Source organism: Haplochromis burtoni, unplaced genomic scaffold (assembly GCF_018398535.1).
Source record: "Haplochromis burtoni strain Fernald_Lab_line unplaced genomic scaffold, NCSU_Asbu1 Contig_8, whole genome shotgun sequence".
Taxonomy (NCBI): domain Eukaryota; kingdom Metazoa; phylum Chordata; class Actinopteri; order Cichliformes; family Cichlidae; genus Haplochromis; species Haplochromis burtoni.
In genome coordinates, this window is record NW_024582369.1 from 1,373,291 (window position 1) to 1,391,740 (window position 18,450).

The window sequence follows — 18,450 nt, forward strand, 5'->3', positions numbered from 1 at the left end:
AATTTGCAGCGGCTTTAAACGTTTATAACTGCTCTTGAGTATGATAAATAAATAATTCAATTAATTAATTTATAAACGCTATTTCAACCCTCAAACTCTAAAGCTAGCATTAACTAGGTATTAAGAAACCTTCAGCCAGCCCTTTAGTTTGCAAGTTGTCATGGTAACCGTATATGGATAGCTAGGTTATTGTAACGCTAGTGAACAACTGCGCTAAAAAGGGTATTAGCAGATAAAAGAAAATATAGACACTCGCAAAGGTAACTGTAAGTAACATTGAAGTAAAATATGATAATAATAATATTTTACATATTTGTCAGATTATGTAAACTACACATTCAAGCTATAAAACTGATTGCTTGAATGATTATTTGACTTTTATAATTTCTGTGTTCACAAAGTTTGAATGGCTACTTTAGTAGACAACTTAATTGAAGATGAAGCCGAAAGAGAGAGACTTCTTGCTAAGCCCACCTGCTTTATCATCGTTGGAAGACCGGTAATCTATATATAAAGTGCATATATATATATATATCTAAGTGAATATAAAGTGAAATTTAGCTAGGTTACGTATATACCTTTGTAGTTGTGTTTAAGTCCAAAAGACAGTATGCACAGTACTATCTGTCAGTGAATCAGATATGTATATATAAACAAAGAGGAAAGACCATGAATGCCATGCAGTTATAAAACACATTATGACGTTTAGTAGATCATCAAGTGTAAAATGTTTAGGCTATACTTAAAATTCCTGGACACAACTACTATAGAATTTTCCCTGTCTTAAGCTGCACTCCACAATCACAAACATCATGCAGAGAGTCCCCACCAAAGCTCAACAAGTGCATACCCAAACACTAGCAAATATTTTTTTCTAATGCTTCAATTCCTCTATATTCACTTCTTGGCAGGGTGTTGGCAAATCCACCTTGGCCAAAAAAATTGCAGAGTCCTGGAGGTGTATCCTTATTGATGGTGAGTACCCTTTTATGCCTTCATAAAAAAAATCTTTTTACCAATTCGAGATGTGTATGTAGATGAGTTTTCACATCTTTCAGATACCAATCTTCTCAACACACACATAAAAAATGAAACAAAAGAGGGCCTGGAGGTAAGTAAAATTTTCTGTATCATTTGAAAGGAAGCCCTTTGTTCCTGTTATGTGTTTTCTTTATGCTTTTATAGTCATTAGAAACTCTGAGTTGCATTCTGTTGAATATAGCTTTTGGACATCTTATCTGAGGGAAGAAGTGTACCAGAGAATGTGGTGCTGAAGCTGATTCTTGCCAGGCTTAACTCGCCAGATGTGGAGCACTATGGTAATAAATAAGACATCATTTAATTATGGCTATGCATGCAAAACAAACTTTTCAGTCACCAAATGTTCTTTGCAGATGAAAATAAGATGACTGATAGGTTAGACGATAAGCAATATGATAAGCTCTGCACTGTTTTGTAATTCACATGTTTTTGATACAGGTTATGTACTGAGCTGCCTGCCGTTCATGTCAGAAGAGCATCTGAAGATTAATGAGCAGATTGAACTGATCAAAAACCTCAAGCTAACGCCTGATATTATCATTAACATCAAGGTTACTGTCATTCTCTATTTGGAGTTGTCCATTGCATTTGATTTTTTTTCTTTTGCATAGTTTAATGTCGTAATTTTTAAATCTAATATCTCTTTAAGTTCATTTATGAAAAAGATCTGTCAGGATTTTACTGAATTGATTATAAATTAAATACTTTTACTTTTCACCAGTGTCCAGACAAGGACCTTGTCCAGAGGCTATCTGGTCTGAAGCAGGACCCAGAGACAGGGCAGTTTTATAACAGGGATCAGTGGCAGCGCGAAGAGGTGTACAACAAGGAGAAGAAGAGCAAGGAACAGGATGCAGAGGATGCGGAGGATGTGGAGGAGCAGGTATTACTTAAGGGAAAATAAGTGTTGTCACTTGATCATGTAATATGCATAATCATAGCTCTTTTAGTTCTCCCCCCTCCTTTTGTTTTGATGCTTGTAAGAAATATAATCCAATGACTGCTGTTTTGCTGCTTTTCCTCTTATTTCATTGTATCAACCAAAACAAACTGACAGAAATCACTGCCTTTAAAATCCTCTGCCTTCCCAATCCCAGCTGGTCAGATTTGAATGACAGAGCCACTGCATTTCTTGAGTAAATAAGAGAAAATAACGTCAGTCTGCAGGTATAGGACTTGCTATTCTTGCTGTCATGATAGCGCTGAGCAAACTAGCCTAAAGTACCAGAAGCAATACCCAGAAGCAGTTGTACTCATGTCTTGGTGTAGGAGCATAAATATTATAAGCTTTGCCATGTTTACCTATGCATTTATTGCCTAGTGAAATAAAGCTATTGATCTAGTTTCAGTCTTAACTGTAAGATTTAAGGGTGTTGAATGCTAATCAGAATTATATCCAGTAATTCTTAGACGATTAATATTTTTAGCACCTTCCTAGTTCCGTACATGTTTGGATTTCAGTTTTGCATTTTTAGGGGGCTGTTTTTATTTTAGCTAACCTTTTATTCCCCAGGTGATCAGTTGTTATCATAGCAAAGAAAAAACTGCCAAGCTTTGAGTTACATACTAGTAATTTTTTTTTTTCCTTAGGAAGAGGAACTCTCAAAGGATACCAATGACAGAATGGTGTGGACACCAGAGTATTTGGCTAAAAATGCTTTTGTTCGAATTAACATGTACAAGGATAACATGCTTAGACCACTAGAGGTGAGTTGCCCAGACCTAGACCTGTCATCAAAGTCACCCACTACTGACACACCAAAAATGTAGTTTGTTGTGTTATTTAAAAAAATCTTGAATAAAAATTCATAATTCCTTTAAACCTTGTATTTGAATTTACTTGGGAGATGCTGTTTTTGCTTAACCAGTATGTTTATATCATAAGGCAGTGAACATCCCAGATTTTTTTTGACTCAAAATGCAGTACTTAAGGGCTTTTGAAATTTAACTACAGACAAACTATATACTGTATTAATATTTATTGTTATTAAAAGAATAAATTACAAAAGAAAAACACAGAATGAAAAGTATATTAATTGATATTTTTTCAGGACTACATGGCAAACCACAACCCTCTCTACCTTTTGGAGTTGGATGGAAATAATTCAACAGAAGAGTGGCACTTGGTAAAGACTAAAAAAAACTTCAACAAATAGTATTGGTGTTTTCCAGAAGTGTTGTCTCTGTAAGGTGTGTTTTTTGACATTTTGTACTTCTAGTCTGTTATGTCGCGTCTCGAAACTTTGGCTATAAATCGCGTCCCCGTTCCAGTCCTCCTCCACCAGACTGAGGATGAGGAAATGCAAGAGGACGTTAGCACGGTCTGGAAGTCTTCACATTTTATTTCAAAACACAATCAGTGAATGGGAACATGTACAAAATACTTGTATTTTGAATAACATGTGTACTACAACCATCCCAATAATCCTGATCCTAAGAATTAAGACTGGACTTGCTTTAATATTGAAACCATCTCTTTTTCAGGAGGACCTACTGAGAATTATGTCCTCTTACAGGATTATGGTCCCTGGCTTTAGGTGGAGAAGGAGCCGCTGGGGCAGAACTTGCCCTGTTGCTTTGAAAGAGGGCAAGGTCATTCCTGGCAAGCCACAATTTAGTGTGGGGTGAGCAGTCTTTTAAAAACTGTTTCCAGATGAGGATTCTATTGAGTAGCTATGTGAAAATGTTAAACAACTCTCATTCATTGTACAGATTCCAGGACAAACTGTACATCCTTTCGTCAGCGGAGGCACACCATAAATTTGTCACAAACCCTCGCCCTTACCTGTTACCTCCAATGCCGAGGTTACCCTGCAAAGTTTCAATCATTGGGCCTTCCCTTGCAGGGAAGACCACCTTATGTAAACTTCTAGCTCAGCACTATAACACAGCGGTAATTGACATGGAGGAACTGTTGCAGCCAGTTTTGGTCAAGGCTAAAGAGGAGAGGATTAATAAAATTAAAGAGGAGACAACACAGGCTGCTATAGACAAAATCAAAATGAAGATGAAGGAAGATGGACAAAATTCAGGTAAGCTGAACCTTGTTGGTATTTTTTTTTCTATAATCACATGTAGAATTACATTTGATAAACTGTGACTGACAATAATATGTTTTTGCAATAACAGTAATGCCATGTACCATGGCATAATAACTTGTCTGAGCACTATATACTATTAGGAGTGTAGCTTCTATATATATGTATGTAATAGTCCTCCAACAAACTGTATGATATAAAGCAATATTTGTACCTATTGCTGAACAAGTGACTGATAATGTCATACACAGAATTAATGTGAAGGTAAGATGTGAAAATACTTTCTTATAAACCATATGTATCATAGATATGTGAAAAGGAAAGTGCACCCTCTTTCAGTTTCATGGTTTAACATATCAGGACATAATTAAACAATATTCTGGTTGTTGTTGTGTTATGTTGTTCTAATATTTTGAAGCATACTGAACAACAGTATATTTGTATGAAAGAGGATCTTATTTGTTCTGATGTTTTTAAGTGACAGAGGATCATCCACTGGTGCAAGCCATGGTGCTCAGTGCTGTGCAGCAAGCAAAGCAATCAAGTACTACTTATTTTGGCTTGTATGCTGAGATACTAGAGAAGCGTATAAAAGAGGTACGTTAAAGATTTAAACCCAGGTGGGAGATTTACACCGACTTCTCAGTCTTAAGCAGTTAGCATGCATACACGTTCATATATTTGAATGATTAATGACACACAACAGGATTTTTCTGCAACTTTGTTTGGCATTGTTAGATTTTTTTAATTTGTATAAAATCATTGACTTACATCGCACAACACCCAACACTAAATCACGCATACAGGGACATGACACTTAGACAGACACATGCATAAAGTAAATATAACTTACCTGATAAAAAGTTTGATGTTATAGATTGAAGAGGTGGAGGGCAAGACTGGGTGGGTGCTTGACAACTTTCCCAAGAACCTTTCCCAGATGGATGCCTTACAGCAAGCTGGACTTCTGCCAGAGGTCTTCTTCTGTCTCACAGACAGCGATGGACACCAGGGTATGAGGCACAAATAGAAAAGATTAAATATATAAATTTGCATTTATAATTTGCAACAATTTGGTTTGAAATGCCCTTCAGTGTTTACGCATACACTTTGGTGCTTTTTACATTTCCATTAATACATTTTTTCATTGAGCAGTTTTGAGAAGACTTTATGAGATGAATAAAGAAAGTGTAAAGAACACTGTAAAGAAGAAGTTAGAGGATGAACAGTCTCAGGCGATAGAGCTCTCGTAAGTGCACATGAAATGATGTTGTGATTCTTTTTTTTTTCATATGTTTCTGAGTTAGATTTTTGTTGCAACTTTTGTTTTTGTGCCTTAATTCTCTCCATTTTAGAAACCAAGAGGAGCAAGAATCAGAGGGGCAATCAAATATGAAGACAGTTATGGGAGAAACTCATGGTGCTGGTTTTGGTTTTTTATATACTACCCTTGAACATATACCATTCAATCAGTATAATTTTTATTACATTCTTTTTTATTTTCAGAAGATCCTAAGGAATTGAACACCACCAGCTCTGCAAATCCTAACGTAGTACAAAAAGAAGGTAAAGTTACAACAAGAACATGCTGTTTTGTTTTGTTTGTTTTGTTTTTCTCAGATGAAAAATGCAAATTGACTAAAGAGAGAAACTAGTATAAGGTGCATATTCAGGTCAGTCAGTCATTGTCAAGATTTCCTGGGGTTTGATTCTCATGACTCTCTGAATTTGGACGTGCGCTGAAATGGCTATGCTGCCCAATAAAAACTCCAATTTTCAATCAAAATCACAGATACATTTTTGAATGTGCTAACTAATTTATATGTTGTATTTGTACTGTTTGTGAGCACCACTGAAGTATCATTAGCATTCTTTCTCTAACTCTCTCTCGTTCACACTCTCTTTGTGTGGTCCAAGCAGCAGTGGTAGTACATGATGATTCAGAGTTGGGCTATGCAGATAGCCCCGAGATGAACGAGTATAAACTGCAGTTACGACAGTTTGTGGGTGAATGGGAGAAAATGCAGTCTGGTTTAACGGTAACCCACTGTACCCTGGAGATTGGCAGGAAAAGCCCAGAGAACCTGCTTCAAGAGATGATCCAGCAGATGGACAGTGAGTGTAAAGCTATGCAGACCAAATCACTGTTGTCTTAGAAACAAATTTGCGCCAGACACACACAAAAAAATACTGAGACAAATATTATGTTATTTTGCTGGTAATGGATTGGAATAAATAAATGGTGAACTAACGAGTGATATATCATGTGATATTCTGCTAAAAAGTTCCAATCTAATCTTTAGCTCTCATGTGTGATCTTCAGAACCCTTTCAGTATGTGTCCTGGGAGTTATCAGAGGAGGACATGGAAAAAGACGCAGAAGATATAGAGGCCTTAGCTCAGCTGGAGAGAACAGAGGAAGGCAGTGATGATGATTATTCCCTAGGGGAAAGAGATGAAGTCAGTAAACTAAGGAGTCTTTCAGCTTTAATATCCATATGTTTACAGCGCTATTTAAAATTGTAGAAAGAGAACAGAGAACTTACTGCTTTCTTGACAAATATTAGTAAGGCAAGCAATCCATTGAAGTATGTCTATCTTATCTTCTTAATGAATGCAGGGAAACACCACGACCAACAGATTCTTAGGTGACACCCAGCATTTCTGCCCTGTTGTCTTAAAAGACCATAATGTCCTGCAACCCTGTACCGATGAAATTGCAGCTAAGTATCGTGAGAAGACCTACTACTTCTCCAGCTTAGAAGCCAGGGAATCATTTCTTCAAAATCCTGATCAATTTGTTGCACACACTGAGCCTCTCAAGGTATAACCTTAACATGAAAAGAGAAAGTCATATGCTGTAGTTCTGAACAAAAGTGTCCTCACTGGCTCTTTGTCATGTTTTTCCATCTAAGCCTCCTGCTCTGCGGATCTTTTTGCTCGGCAGCGGAGGCTCAGGCAAGACGACTAATGGGAAGTGGCTTGCACAGCAGCTTGGGCTCTTCCATATCCAGTTCAGAGAGCAGCTCCAAATGCTCATAATGGCCAAGACAAAGATGTGGATACCTGATGCTGATGAGTTAGTGCTCTTACAAGATGATTCTGAAGACTTGGATGCCAAAATAATGGAAGCCAGGGCGGAGGACGAGAAGGAGTCAGAGGATCCCTATGTTAGCATGAATGAGACGGAGGTCAGCTTCAACACAGTTTCATTCTAGCACAGTTTGTTATGATATTTCATTTCAGGTTTTGAATTTCTGTGTATGTGCTTTTCTGTAACTTTAGCAAGAAGAACTGACTGAGGATGAAATGGCCATCAAAGCCTACCTATCTGATGGAGATCCTCTGAATCCAAAGATTCTGGACATGACTATTGCACCATACTGGAAACATGAACCATACAAGTAACTATTACAAAACTGGATGTTTCCTGCCTCTTCTTGTTTTCTGCCTATTTACTATCTTTTTCAGCGCAAATCGCGTAAAAAAGAAAAAGGGGGGTAAACATCTAGTTTTTAGCTTTTTCTAAATGTAAATTTGCTGGAGTAGCTTTATACACAATGAACTTTACATCGGTAACTTCCCATCAAGGTCTCTTTGAGAGTTTTGGTCACCTTACAAGAGATATTGTTCTTTAACTTAAGATCATCTATGTTCTAGGTCTACAGGTTTTATTTTGGAGGGCTTTCCTATTGATCTGAATGAGGTGCAGTACATGTTTGAGCAAAAGTTTTTCCCTGACGTTGTGGTAATGATGGAAGTGGATGTTGAGGATGTCCAGAGTCGTCTGTTGCCACAGTACCTGGAGATTTGGCGTGAGCGTCGAAACAAACGTGAAGCACAGCTGAAACTCCTTCATGACCTGCGTAAAAAAAAACGGGTAAAAAAATAAGTGATACTTAGGTCCCAGTTTTAGTAACTGTGTTATTTTTCTGCCAGGAAACATTAGTCTTGCTGTCTGTCTTGACAAATTAGGATAAATTCATTTCTTGGATCTGAAACATTCATGGTAATTTTGTAATTCAGGAGGAGGATATTTCCAAGAGAAAAGCTGAACTCATGGCAGAGCAAGATTTAAAGGCAACTAAAAAAGAGGTAAGCAAAAGAGGTAACCCGAATTATCACATCTGCATTTGATTCAAACGTCTTCTTTCTTTCTGTATTTGCAAACAAAACAGCTCAGTTTTCAAGATGGCACAAAAGATGATGAAGAGCATGAAACTGCAGACATAGAGGAGATGATTGAGGCCCTGCTGGAGGAGGAATTTCCTGCAGAAGAGGATGAGGAAGACATCGAGAATGAGGAGACTGAGGAACTAGCTACCAACAGGCTGGAGATAGGAATAAAAGAGCGTTTTGTGACACAAGAGACCAACCTTAGTTCTGTGATGGTACATATGCACAAAACAAAAATGAGCCCTGATCAATTCTACTTGTATTTCATATTCACAACAAGACTTTACTTTAAAATATTTGTATTTTACAATAAAACTAGTTGGATCTTATATATGGTGCTATATGTTGTTCTATTGTTAGGAACTCCTAGGTGAACACAATATACCCAGAATGGTCATCAATGCGTCTCGCAAACTACGCATTGTTCAGTGTCAGCTGCTCAAGAAAATCAAACCCTTGTTGACCAACAGGGAGTCACTCTTCCAAAAATGCCACCCCATCCCCTACAGCCTGGCATGCAAACTGCTGCTCTCCTCTTTTAAGTTCTTCAGTGCCTTTGGCTTCCTGGACCCCATCAAGGTAGGCAGGGTTTAGGAACGTCAGCTGTGCTTCCAATAGTTCCAAGAAATATTTTAATATAATTACTCCTTTGTTTTAAGCTGAAATGTTGACAGAAAAAACAAATATATAAAATGTCCTTCATAAAGTATACTTTAACATTTTTTTCATCCATTTCCAACCTGTAGCTACACAAAGAAAGAGACCTGATCCAGCCTCTGAAGTGGCCTTTCAACACAACATACCTCCTGCTGTTCCATCAGTATATCTACTTCTTTGCATCTAAGGAGAACTGTAACACATTTATGCTCAACCCCTTAAAGTACCTGCGGCAGCCCAAGCCCACCACGTCACTTCCTATTAAAATAGCAGTGATTGGACCTCCAAAATCTGGAAAGACCACCGGTAAGATACAAGATAGTTAAAAATGAACTTTATTACATTTTTTACTATGTTCATTTCTTTTATTTTACTTTTTGTATTTCTGCTTCCTCAGTGGCACAAATTTTTTCTCAGAAATATGGCTTGGCTCAGCTGTCCATTGGTAGCGTTATGCGTATGGTGCTTGACACTCAGGGGAACACCGATCTGGCTATTCAGATGAAAGAGTATCTCTTACAGGGCCTTGTTGTGCCTGATGAACTGGCCATTCAGTGTCTGGAGGTGGCACTGATGAACTCAGTCTGTAGCATGCAAGGGTAAAGACAAAGGGTTTATCACATGTATGTGTTAATACTTAGCAAAACTCAATGCTAGGTGCGATCCGAACTTAATCTTTGGCATGGATTTTGTTTTTTTTAAGTCAAGACTGTATAATTTACTCTATTTTTGTTGGTTTAGTGTGTATCTAATATACTATGATATTTCTGGTATTTCAGATATGTGCTTGATGGGTTTCCAATGACCCTTAAGCAGGCAGAACTGATGGGGTCTCAGAGCATCATCCCCATGATAGTAGTTGAGCTAGAGCTGGACATAGTGGAGGTGCTGAAGAGAGGTCTTGCAGACAAGATGAAGCCCAACAAGTCAGAGAACACAGAACTTATAAATATAATGACAGATTTTAGGTCTGACAGCTGATTATAATTGCAAAAATTATAATCTTCTTGTGTTTCCTTTGTTCTTACACTTTAGGCCTCACTTGACGCACGATAGCTCTGAGATCCTACACATTCGTAATTCCTGCTACAAGAAGGAGGTGGTGCATGTGAGGCATCACTTCCAACAACAATATCAAAACTGCTTGCTTCTCAATGGCCTCAAGAGCAAATGGTGGATCTGGGACAGAATGATAAAAGAGGTCAGCACCAGCATGAAATATATTCAAACTTACCTGGACAGGATACAGAAGGGTAAGTTCAAGAAGAGTTTAAGCTGGTTTATTTCACCAGAAATCCCCTCAAGATGCTGTCAAACTCATGGGCTAAATGTTTTACATGCGCCTAAATGTTGAACCTCTTAACTCAACGCATGATGATTTAACCAGGGCAAGCAGCCTGCATCAACAAGCTGTGCATCACACCCAAGGAGTTTGACTGCCGACTTGGAGAGTTTGGCCAGTACTGCCCTGTCTGCATGGCCCTACATTACCACCTGGTGGACATCTCAGAAACTGCAGCATTGACTCATGCGGCTGAGTACAGGGGACATTATTTCAAGATGTGTGATGAAAACCATTTAGAGGTCAGTTTCTTGGAAGTTCCCCCATAAATTAATTGCAAGATTCATAGGTAAAAGCCCAAATGAGTATGGGAAGGCATTCAAACCTAAAAACTGGAACTGGAACTTGTTATCTTGCTCTCTCAATCACAGATGTTCCTGTCTACTCCTGATCAATTTGTCACACCTGGCTGCCCGCACACCCTCCCAAAACCCCACCTCCTGCCAAGGAAGCTGACTGAGATACAGGTGAAGAACAGGTTTCCACAGCAAGTTGAGATGAAGGGCTTCTGTCCTGTTACTTACCTGGATGGAAAGCAGAGGTACATTATCCACTGTGTCACTGAGAAATATGCTTCAAATTGCTAAAAAAAAGAAAGAAAGAAAGAAAGATACAAGATACAAGAATACATAAGATCCTAAGGATCTTCTCTTTTTTGTAGCATTTAAAATCTAAATACTTTATTCCATCACAGTATGTCAGAAATATTGAATATGTCTTCTGTGACATTTTTTTCACATGGAAGTCTTATTTGTTCTTAGGTACGAAGCTCTGGTTCGAGGAAAGATGGAATATGCTGTGGAGTACAGAGAACGAATTTATATTTTTGAGACCAAGGAGAAACGGGACAAGTTCATGAGGTGTTATTTCTTTGTATATTTGAAAAACGTGTGCCTTTTTTTAATGTTTTCTTTTTTCACTTCACTTTTTTACAAACTACTTTGAGCTACACTTACAAAGAAAGTGGGTGGTGTGTAAACCTTTGGTCTATTCACTGAAATGTGAAATTATTTATTTAAGGACTCCTGAAACCTACTGGGCCCAAAAGCTGCCCATTAAAGTTCCTCCCCTTTCTGAACCTGTACATCTCACCTCCCTTCCAACGCTGGGCTACCTGGAGCAGGTCAGAAACTCTGTATCACATGGAAAATATTGCAGTATCGTCCTGTCTGCTGAGATTTTTAAAAGTACATCCATCAACCACATTGTATTTTTTAGGGTGTGGCAGAAGCAGTGATCAAGGCAATGACAGCTGCCGGGTGTCTCAAACCAAAGCATCCTTATCTCAGTTTAAAGAGATCAGCTCTCAGTTATGTGGCCTTGTATTTGAAAGGTAGGAATGTTATATTTAAACCTTTATTTAATATATTATGAGAAATATTAGGATGATTAAAATGGTAAATGGTCTGTATTTATTTAGCGCTTTACTGGTCTCTAAGGACCCCAAAGTGCTTTACACATCCAGTCATCCACCCATTCACACACACATACTGGTGATGGCCAAGGACACAATGACCGAGCGTGTTGGAGCTGGGGCTCGAACCGGCAACCTTCCGATTACAAGGCGAACTCTCAACTCTTGAGCCACGATCGCTCTTTACTTTAAGTTTAAAGTAAAGATTTTATGTGCTGCTTTACCTCATTCTGAAATGTTTTCCTATCAAAGTTTACTATGTACAATGTATCTCATTCACCTTTTAAGACTTGTTATATGCTTCCAGCACCGAACTTGTTCATGTGTTTTTTCCTACTTAAGTAATAATTCCAATTTTACATTGTTATAGCTTTCAACCACAGGAGTACAGACTCCATTTGCCAGATGTACAAAAAGAAGCTGGCCTCATTTGAAGAGAACTGCATGCTCATCCCCTACCTGAGCACTGTAATGAAGGGGAACTACAGGCCTCCCAGTGAACGCCCGATTGACTTTGAGTTCAAGCTGAACAGGTTTTTGGCCTTAAGCGACTTGCCTGGAGCTAATGGCGTACAGCTTGATTAGTACTTTTGACTACAGCATTGTCATTGTACTTAACGTGATGTGGTAATCTGAGTCTGCAATACAATTACATTTAAAAAAAATTACATTGACTTCTTTCGTTTATGTTTCCAAAGACTGTATCTTTAATTATAAAAGCTCTTTTGTCTGTATCATTATTTACCAGTAACTTTCACCATACACATTTCATTCATTTCATAAGCATTTGATTTTCTTTTTCCTGGATTGAAATAAATTTAACATTCAACAACGATCGTGTATACTTTATTAAGGTTTTTTTCTTATCCAGTTTTAGTCAGAAATGGGTTTGACACACATATGAATATCTGTTTCACAGTCTTTAGTAATATTACACAGGGTGTTCCGAGTGGTGGTAGTGCACCTTGTCATGAGACAGAGTTCAGTACTTTGATACTTCCAGAATGCAACAGAGTGAACAGATGGTGGCTTGGATGAGAAGAGGCCTTGATGGTTTTGTAGACCTGAAGGTAGTGAAGGTAGCAGGGTGTTGGCGGTCCTCTGTGCTGATTAAATGAAAATGAAAATTGCGTGGCCGTGAATTGGATGATGGGTGGATAAATGCTGCACATGACTGCAGGTTCCTACCCCAAATAACAGCCTAAAGAGTGTTGTGATATTAACGTCTACAATGAGTGGAACCAGGCAAATACAAAGAACTGAAGAGACAAAAAAGAGCTATATGCGAGTTCATTTGACAATAATATTTAATTAGAAAATGCTCGTTGCATTCAATTCTAGTAAATGTGTGTTTAAATACAGACATTTCCACCGGAGAATCATCCGAGTACAGTAAAATAATCATCTGACACACACACAAACAGCAGGAGCTTTCCGCGTGCTACGACTGCGAAAGGAAAGGGTACAAAAGCATTAGTACAATTAAAGCACAACTACAGCACTAATTCGTTGTTACTTAAAGAATTAATCTGGCAACTGTTTGTTTGTTTCATTTAATTTATTCTCACACGTTGCTTCTCTTTAACTCTCTTCTTCATTGTTAAAGTCTATAATATTTCATTTTCTTTATTTTTTTACTTTTTTTTAAATAGCGGTTCAGATTTCTCGATCTCGCGTATTCCCGCGAGATTTCAAAGCGGATAGCGGGCGCGAATTCGATAGCCGGTCTGGTGGTCGTTCCCATCAGTTGCGTCGGAGAGTGTGAGGGTACCGCAAGGTAGGTCAGTTGTCACTCCGCAAAATACCATACCTGCGCTTCCAGTTACTTAAGGCGGCACAAAACTAACCCGCAGCAAACTCGACTCATGTTTGGATAGACAGTCGTTGACTTTCTTTTTAGCATGTAGCCTTAGTTAGCCAGCTAAGCTAGTCCTGTAACGTGTGTAACTTTTCCTAAACTTAATTAAGCTACTAATGTCGCGGTTTAAACTGCAGGCAATGCCTTAAAACTCATATCCGTTAACTAGCAGCCGACGTGACGGCAGAATTTAGATGGAGAGCTGATTCGACAGTTTAAATAGATGTCTGACTGTGCTAGTAGTTTTATATGTGTATCAGGTTTCTTTCACTCTGTCGCTTTCTATTATTATTACTTCTTCTTCTTCTTCTTCTTCTTTTTACCGTTAAAAGCAACACGGGGTGTCTACGATGTCTAAAAGGAAGGGCACCTCCGTCAATGAAAATCCCAACAAGAGATCCAGATCTGTGAATGAAAGTGAAAATGCTGCTGACAGTGACCAGGAAGATCCCATTCTGAGTAATGTACGTCTACCGTGCAGTGAAGCACGCTAGTTTTGTTTGATTTCCAGTTTTTGTTTAATTTCACCCTCGTGTATTTACTTATTTCTTAAATAATTCTCTGAGAATGCAAAGGATAGAGGCTCACAGTGTGGATACTTGTTACTTTGTGTGCAGTTGCAGTGTGGTGCGGAGGTGGTGAGTGATGCTGGGATTGTAGAAAGTATCACTCTGAAGAATTTTATGTGCCACTCGCTCCTTGGCCCGTTTACCTTTGGTTCCAATGTCAACTTTGTTGTTGGCAACAACGGAAGTAAGTGCACTATCTTATCTGGCAGATCGGAGATGTAACGAGGCTTCTGAATCCCCCTCGTTTCATGCCAATGCAGGCTGCAACCCTATATTTACATTTTGGCCAAAATGTCTCTATTGTGTGCTGTAATTATCATGTAAAGGCTTCTATCATTGCTGAAAATAGTTGAAAAATTATTAACTAATAATTACTAGTTAATCACTTTGGTTTAGTGAGATCTTGTTGCTTTCTCAGTGCTGGTGCTTTCTGTTGCACATGTCTGCAAATGTCATTATTTATATGGTGTTATTAGTGGTTTGAAGTTGTTTCGGTGCATTTATAAAATGTGAAGTGGAAACTCAGTGGCTGTTATTATCGTCCATAAATCTTTGTTTATTACAGTGTCCTGTCTGTTCAATTTTTGTGTGCCAATTGTTTTGTGACAGGTGGAAAGAGCGCCGTTTTGACAGCTCTCATAGTTGCCTTAGGCGGGAATGCCCAGGCTACAAATAGAGGATCATCCCTCAGGGGTTTCGTGAAGGAAGGAGAAAGGTGATTTCACAATAATTTTTTTATCTGTCACGCACTATCTGTTATCTTATTTTGTGATGAGAGAGCACATCATAAATGTGAAAAGTAATTACAAATAACAAACGCAAGTATCTGACCCTTGATGTGCATTTCTGTCTCCTCAGTTCAGCTGATGTTTCCATCACATTGCGTAATAAAGGAAGGGATGCTTACAAACCAGAGGTGTATGGGTCGGCTATTATTCTAGATCTAAGGATAACTCGGGACGGACTGAGAACATATAAGCTGAGAAGTAAATCAGGTAAAAATGCGAAGGAGTTTGTAAATTTAGATATTGCAGCAAACTATTTGCAGTAAATTCTCCATAAGTACATTTATAATTGTCCATTGATTTAAAATAAGAACAGAAAGAACAAAGATGAGTCATTTAATGGAGTCTGGAACATCGTCAGTGAGAGTAAAGTGAATGTTCACAATGTTTTTCTTTTTGTTTTTTCTCTCTCTTACAGGTCAGCTAATCTCAACCAAAAAGGAAGAACTTGTCTCTATTCTGGATAATTTCAATATTCAGGTATGAGAGATGCAGGTCTTCTTTCATGTAACTCAGAGATGCTCTACCGCCAACTTTCAGCCAACTCTGTTTTTGTCCTTCACACATTGATGTTCTGGTTAAACTGCACTTTTGACTATGCTGTGATTTTAGCTGTATTTATCTGTACAGTTTCAACATTTGAGCTGAAACTTAAGCAACAAATTGTGGGGCCATGTCAGTTGTTAAAGTGTGTCACGTGAACCTGTGTTACTGTCATGCTTATTAATGTGTTTTCTCTCCCAAAGGTCAACAATCCTGTATCAGTTCTCACTCAGGAAATGAGCAAGTACTTCCTACATTCTAAAGGAGAGGGGGACAAGTACAAGGTTAGTTCAGAGTACTTGCATGTTTAAGCCACACAGCAGCATTGGGTGGACAGTTTGCTACACCGTGAAACGTGTTTCTTTATGGTACCTACCTATGAAAATGATTGTCAGTCAAGGCAATTAAGTTTGTGCCTATTTGTAGGGCTTCTGGTGTGGCCAGTACATATAAAACCAACCGGCAGGCCAACACTCTGTTTCATCTGCCAGTCATTGTTTCCAAATGCAAATATTTGTTTGGAAATTGCGGGGGTGGGGGTGTGGACAAAATAGCTTTTCTATTTCACCTCTCTTATTCTCCACACAGACTCTTTACCTGCATGTAACAAAAGACTGCCCAAATGTGTTTGGTTAGTAGCTTCTAGCAACAAAAACCCTCTTCTTTGATTCGAATCTAATGCCAATAAGAGTTTAGATTTAGCATGGAAGAGATTTGGTATAGATGTTGTTCTGGTACATTTGGAATTTCTGATCACATATATACATATCTAATGATGCTGTCACCAGCCTCATCTGCAGTTTTGTTTTGATTGGTAAAATGGCAAACCATATACAAACTTCAGTTGCTTATGTATACAGGACCTTATATATTCCCCTTGCTATAAGAGCTGTGTAACACCCACATTTCTTATCCGTAGGATAATAAAGGTTTATTCTATTCTATACCAGCTTGATCATCTTGTTAGCCTGCTCCCTAATTTGCAGCACAATCTCCTTGTTTGAATTTGCGTTGTTTTGTTAACTGTTAACTATAAATAAGCCCCGGTTGTTTTTAATCTATTTTTCTCTCTGCAGTTTTTTATGAAAGCCACCCAGTTGGAGCAGATGAGAGAGGACTTTATCTACATCAAAACCACTAAGCATCTCACAGAGGATAAAGTTGAGCAACACAGTGAAGTATGTATTTGTGTCGCTGAAATGGGCAGTAGTGATATTATTACATTTCTTGAATTTAAACCCTTTTATTTGGATTGCACAGCTAAGTTTTGTTTTAAAGCATCTTTTAATATTAATTTGTGGTCATTCCTAGTGCTTGAAAGACCTAAAACGGAAGTACCTGGAGAAGGAGGACCGTTACAGGAGCCTGGCTTCACTTGATGAAATGCACACCAAACTGGAGGAGTTGCAGAAGCAGATGGCTTGGGCTTTGGTGAGACCATTTTCCTCCAACTTCCCGCAATTTTCCAGTATTTCCCTTTCCCTGTTTAGTTAAGATCACTTGTTTGAATTTTAATTCCTGTACAAATATGTTAAATGTTGCAGGTGACTGAGATGGAGAAGGACTTAGAGCCAATGAAGGAGAAGCTGCAGGCAGACAGACGATCCACAGAGAAATATGACGACAAGGTGAACGAATGGAAGGTATGAAACTTCTTCGGTAGTAACCCTGAAATCAACATATAACACATCTCAAATGTTAATAATTCTTTTAGAATTAACACAAATTACTACTAATTAAGTAATTGCTACTTCAGTTTTATGGCTCAGACTTTTGGACTGTTCATTCTGTAACCTTTTAACCCTAAACCTTTTTGATCATGCAGAATAAGGTCGATGAAGCAGAGGAAAAGTACAAACAGGTCCAGGAACAGCTAGAGAGGATCACACAGCAAGTCCAGGAGCTTCAACCTAAATGTGCTGAGCTCAAGACTGAGTCTCAGAAACGCAACAACCTTTTAAAGTCCAGCGAGGTGAGAGTTGGGTGCACTAACCGCAGCATAAGGTGGATTTCTGATGGTCGGCTCGTTCACTTTTTACAAGTACTTAATGATTTTATGTAGCAAGTCTGAGGCTTAGTTTATAAGTGCATTTGTGTTCCTCAGCAGATGCAGTGGCTTTCCATCATCTGATGTGTTTTTTTGTTTGTTTGTTTGTCGTCATCAGTATAGGAGCTCTGCATCACCATTCTGTCATATAATTAATTCAAAATTAGTTTTAAAAAATGACTGTTATCTTTGTGATGCTTGTACGTCAACTTGTGAATATTTAACTCTTCATTTACGTGTGCACATCAGGTCACAGTCCACAGATGCAAAGCCAACCTGAGGGACTTGGAAAAGGACAAAACTCAGCTGATGTCGAGGATAAAAGATCTCAAGCTGAGGTTTTGTGTCATCTTATTTAGTTGTCTTCTGCATTAAATTCGGGTTGAAAAGTTATTTATTCTGTTTTGGCTCGCCTGTGCTTTATTTCATCACACCCCTTTTCTTACCTCTAGCATCAGTCAGAAAACGGGAGCAGAGAGCAAAGCCAGAGCAGAAAGGATCGAGCAGATCCAGACTGAGCTGGAAAACCTGAAGCATCAGATCTCTACACTGGGCCAACAGATTGACCAGTATCAGCATGCCATCAGTCGCGCCAAAGAAGAACAAGGAAAAATGAGGTAAAACAATGCACCAAAGGAAAATCATTGTACATGCAATAACCAATAATTGCTGATTCTAGGGTAGCTTAAAGGAATGTATTTGCAGTTTCTAATTGAAGCTATTCTCTAGAAATGACTGTATTTTGCCCCTCTGTTTGTTTTCAGGAGAGAGCAGGAGGTTCTCCAGAGGTCCATTGAAGCCAACAGGAGGAATCTGCAGACAATGGAGAGCAGTCGGTCCAATCGGCTGCGGCGTTTTGGAGAGCAGATGCCTGCGCTGCTAAACGCCATTCAGGAATCTCACAGAAGAGGCCATTTCAAGCACAGACCTCGAGGACCGTTGGGTAAGACCTGGTTATGCACAGAAAGTGTAGCATGTGC

The 18,450-nt window shown here is 38.6% G+C and overlaps 2 protein-coding genes across 4 annotated transcripts in view; both read left to right on the top strand.

Annotated features, from left to right (window-relative positions):
• The first annotated feature begins 6 nt into the window (after positions 1-6).
• ak9 (adenylate kinase 9) lies at positions 7-12,494 on the top strand. 2 transcript variants are annotated; one of them, XM_014338480.2, is made up of 36 exons: positions 7-266; positions 402-499; positions 912-975; positions 1,059-1,111; positions 1,223-1,319; positions 1,480-1,592; positions 1,763-1,924; positions 2,632-2,748; positions 3,093-3,167; positions 3,261-3,362; positions 3,526-3,665; positions 3,754-4,073; positions 4,558-4,676; positions 4,957-5,092; positions 5,235-5,328; positions 5,435-5,499; positions 5,586-5,645; positions 6,000-6,194; positions 6,403-6,539; positions 6,700-6,903; positions 6,995-7,270; positions 7,365-7,483; positions 7,740-7,959; positions 8,106-8,174; positions 8,258-8,470; positions 8,616-8,834; positions 9,002-9,218; positions 9,310-9,511; positions 9,692-9,838; positions 9,948-10,165; positions 10,300-10,496; positions 10,626-10,795; positions 11,016-11,114; positions 11,275-11,377; positions 11,473-11,587; positions 12,039-12,494. In XM_014338480.2, exons 2-36 carry the CDS (start codon positions 407-409, stop codon positions 12,251-12,253), a joined length of 5,145 nt encoding a protein of 1,714 aa, XP_014193966.1. In that variant the 5' UTR covers positions 7-266; positions 402-406; the 3' UTR covers positions 12,254-12,494. The 2 variants fall into 2 exon arrangements, with proteins under 2 accessions (XP_014193966.1, XP_005914603.1); XM_005914541.3 differs by having other exon boundaries at positions 8-260.
• Positions 12,495-13,357: 863 nt separating this feature from the next.
• The window catches only part of si:dkey-119f1.1 (Structural maintenance of chromosomes protein 6-like), an 11,935-nt gene continuing 6,842 nt past the window's right edge, over positions 13,358-18,450 (top strand). Inside the window, exons 1-14 of one of the 2 annotated variants that reach the window (XM_005914538.3) lie at positions 13,358-13,449; positions 13,859-13,990; positions 14,144-14,279; positions 14,705-14,810; positions 14,954-15,090; positions 15,299-15,360; positions 15,627-15,707; positions 16,500-16,601; positions 16,735-16,854; positions 16,968-17,066; positions 17,249-17,395; positions 17,720-17,808; positions 17,923-18,087; positions 18,235-18,413. In XM_005914538.3, coding sequence (XP_005914600.1) covers positions 13,877-13,990; positions 14,144-14,279; positions 14,705-14,810; positions 14,954-15,090; positions 15,299-15,360; positions 15,627-15,707; positions 16,500-16,601; positions 16,735-16,854; positions 16,968-17,066; positions 17,249-17,395; positions 17,720-17,808; positions 17,923-18,087; positions 18,235-18,413 — 1,537 coding nt within the window. In that variant the 5' untranslated portion in view covers positions 13,358-13,449; positions 13,859-13,876. The remainder of the gene's footprint in view (positions 13,450-13,858; positions 13,991-14,143; positions 14,280-14,704; positions 14,811-14,953; positions 15,091-15,298; positions 15,361-15,626; positions 15,708-16,499; positions 16,602-16,734; positions 16,855-16,967; positions 17,067-17,248; positions 17,396-17,719; positions 17,809-17,922; positions 18,088-18,234; positions 18,414-18,450) is intronic. The other variant, XM_005914537.2, reaches the window with a different exon arrangement.

Excerpts from the sequence above, each read along its gene's own strand:
- ak9 (XM_014338480.2), top strand. The coding sequence starts at position 407 with ATGGCTACTTTAGTAGACAACTTAATTGAAGATGAAGCCGAAAGAGAG. Across the intron at positions 5,329-5,434 it reads TCTCAGGCGATAGAGCTCTC|AAACCAAGAGGAGCAAGAAT; the intron begins GTAAGTGCACAT and ends TCTCCATTTTAG. Across the intron at positions 6,195-6,402 it reads GATGATCCAGCAGATGGACA|AACCCTTTCAGTATGTGTCC; the intron begins GTGAGTGTAAAG and ends TGTGATCTTCAG.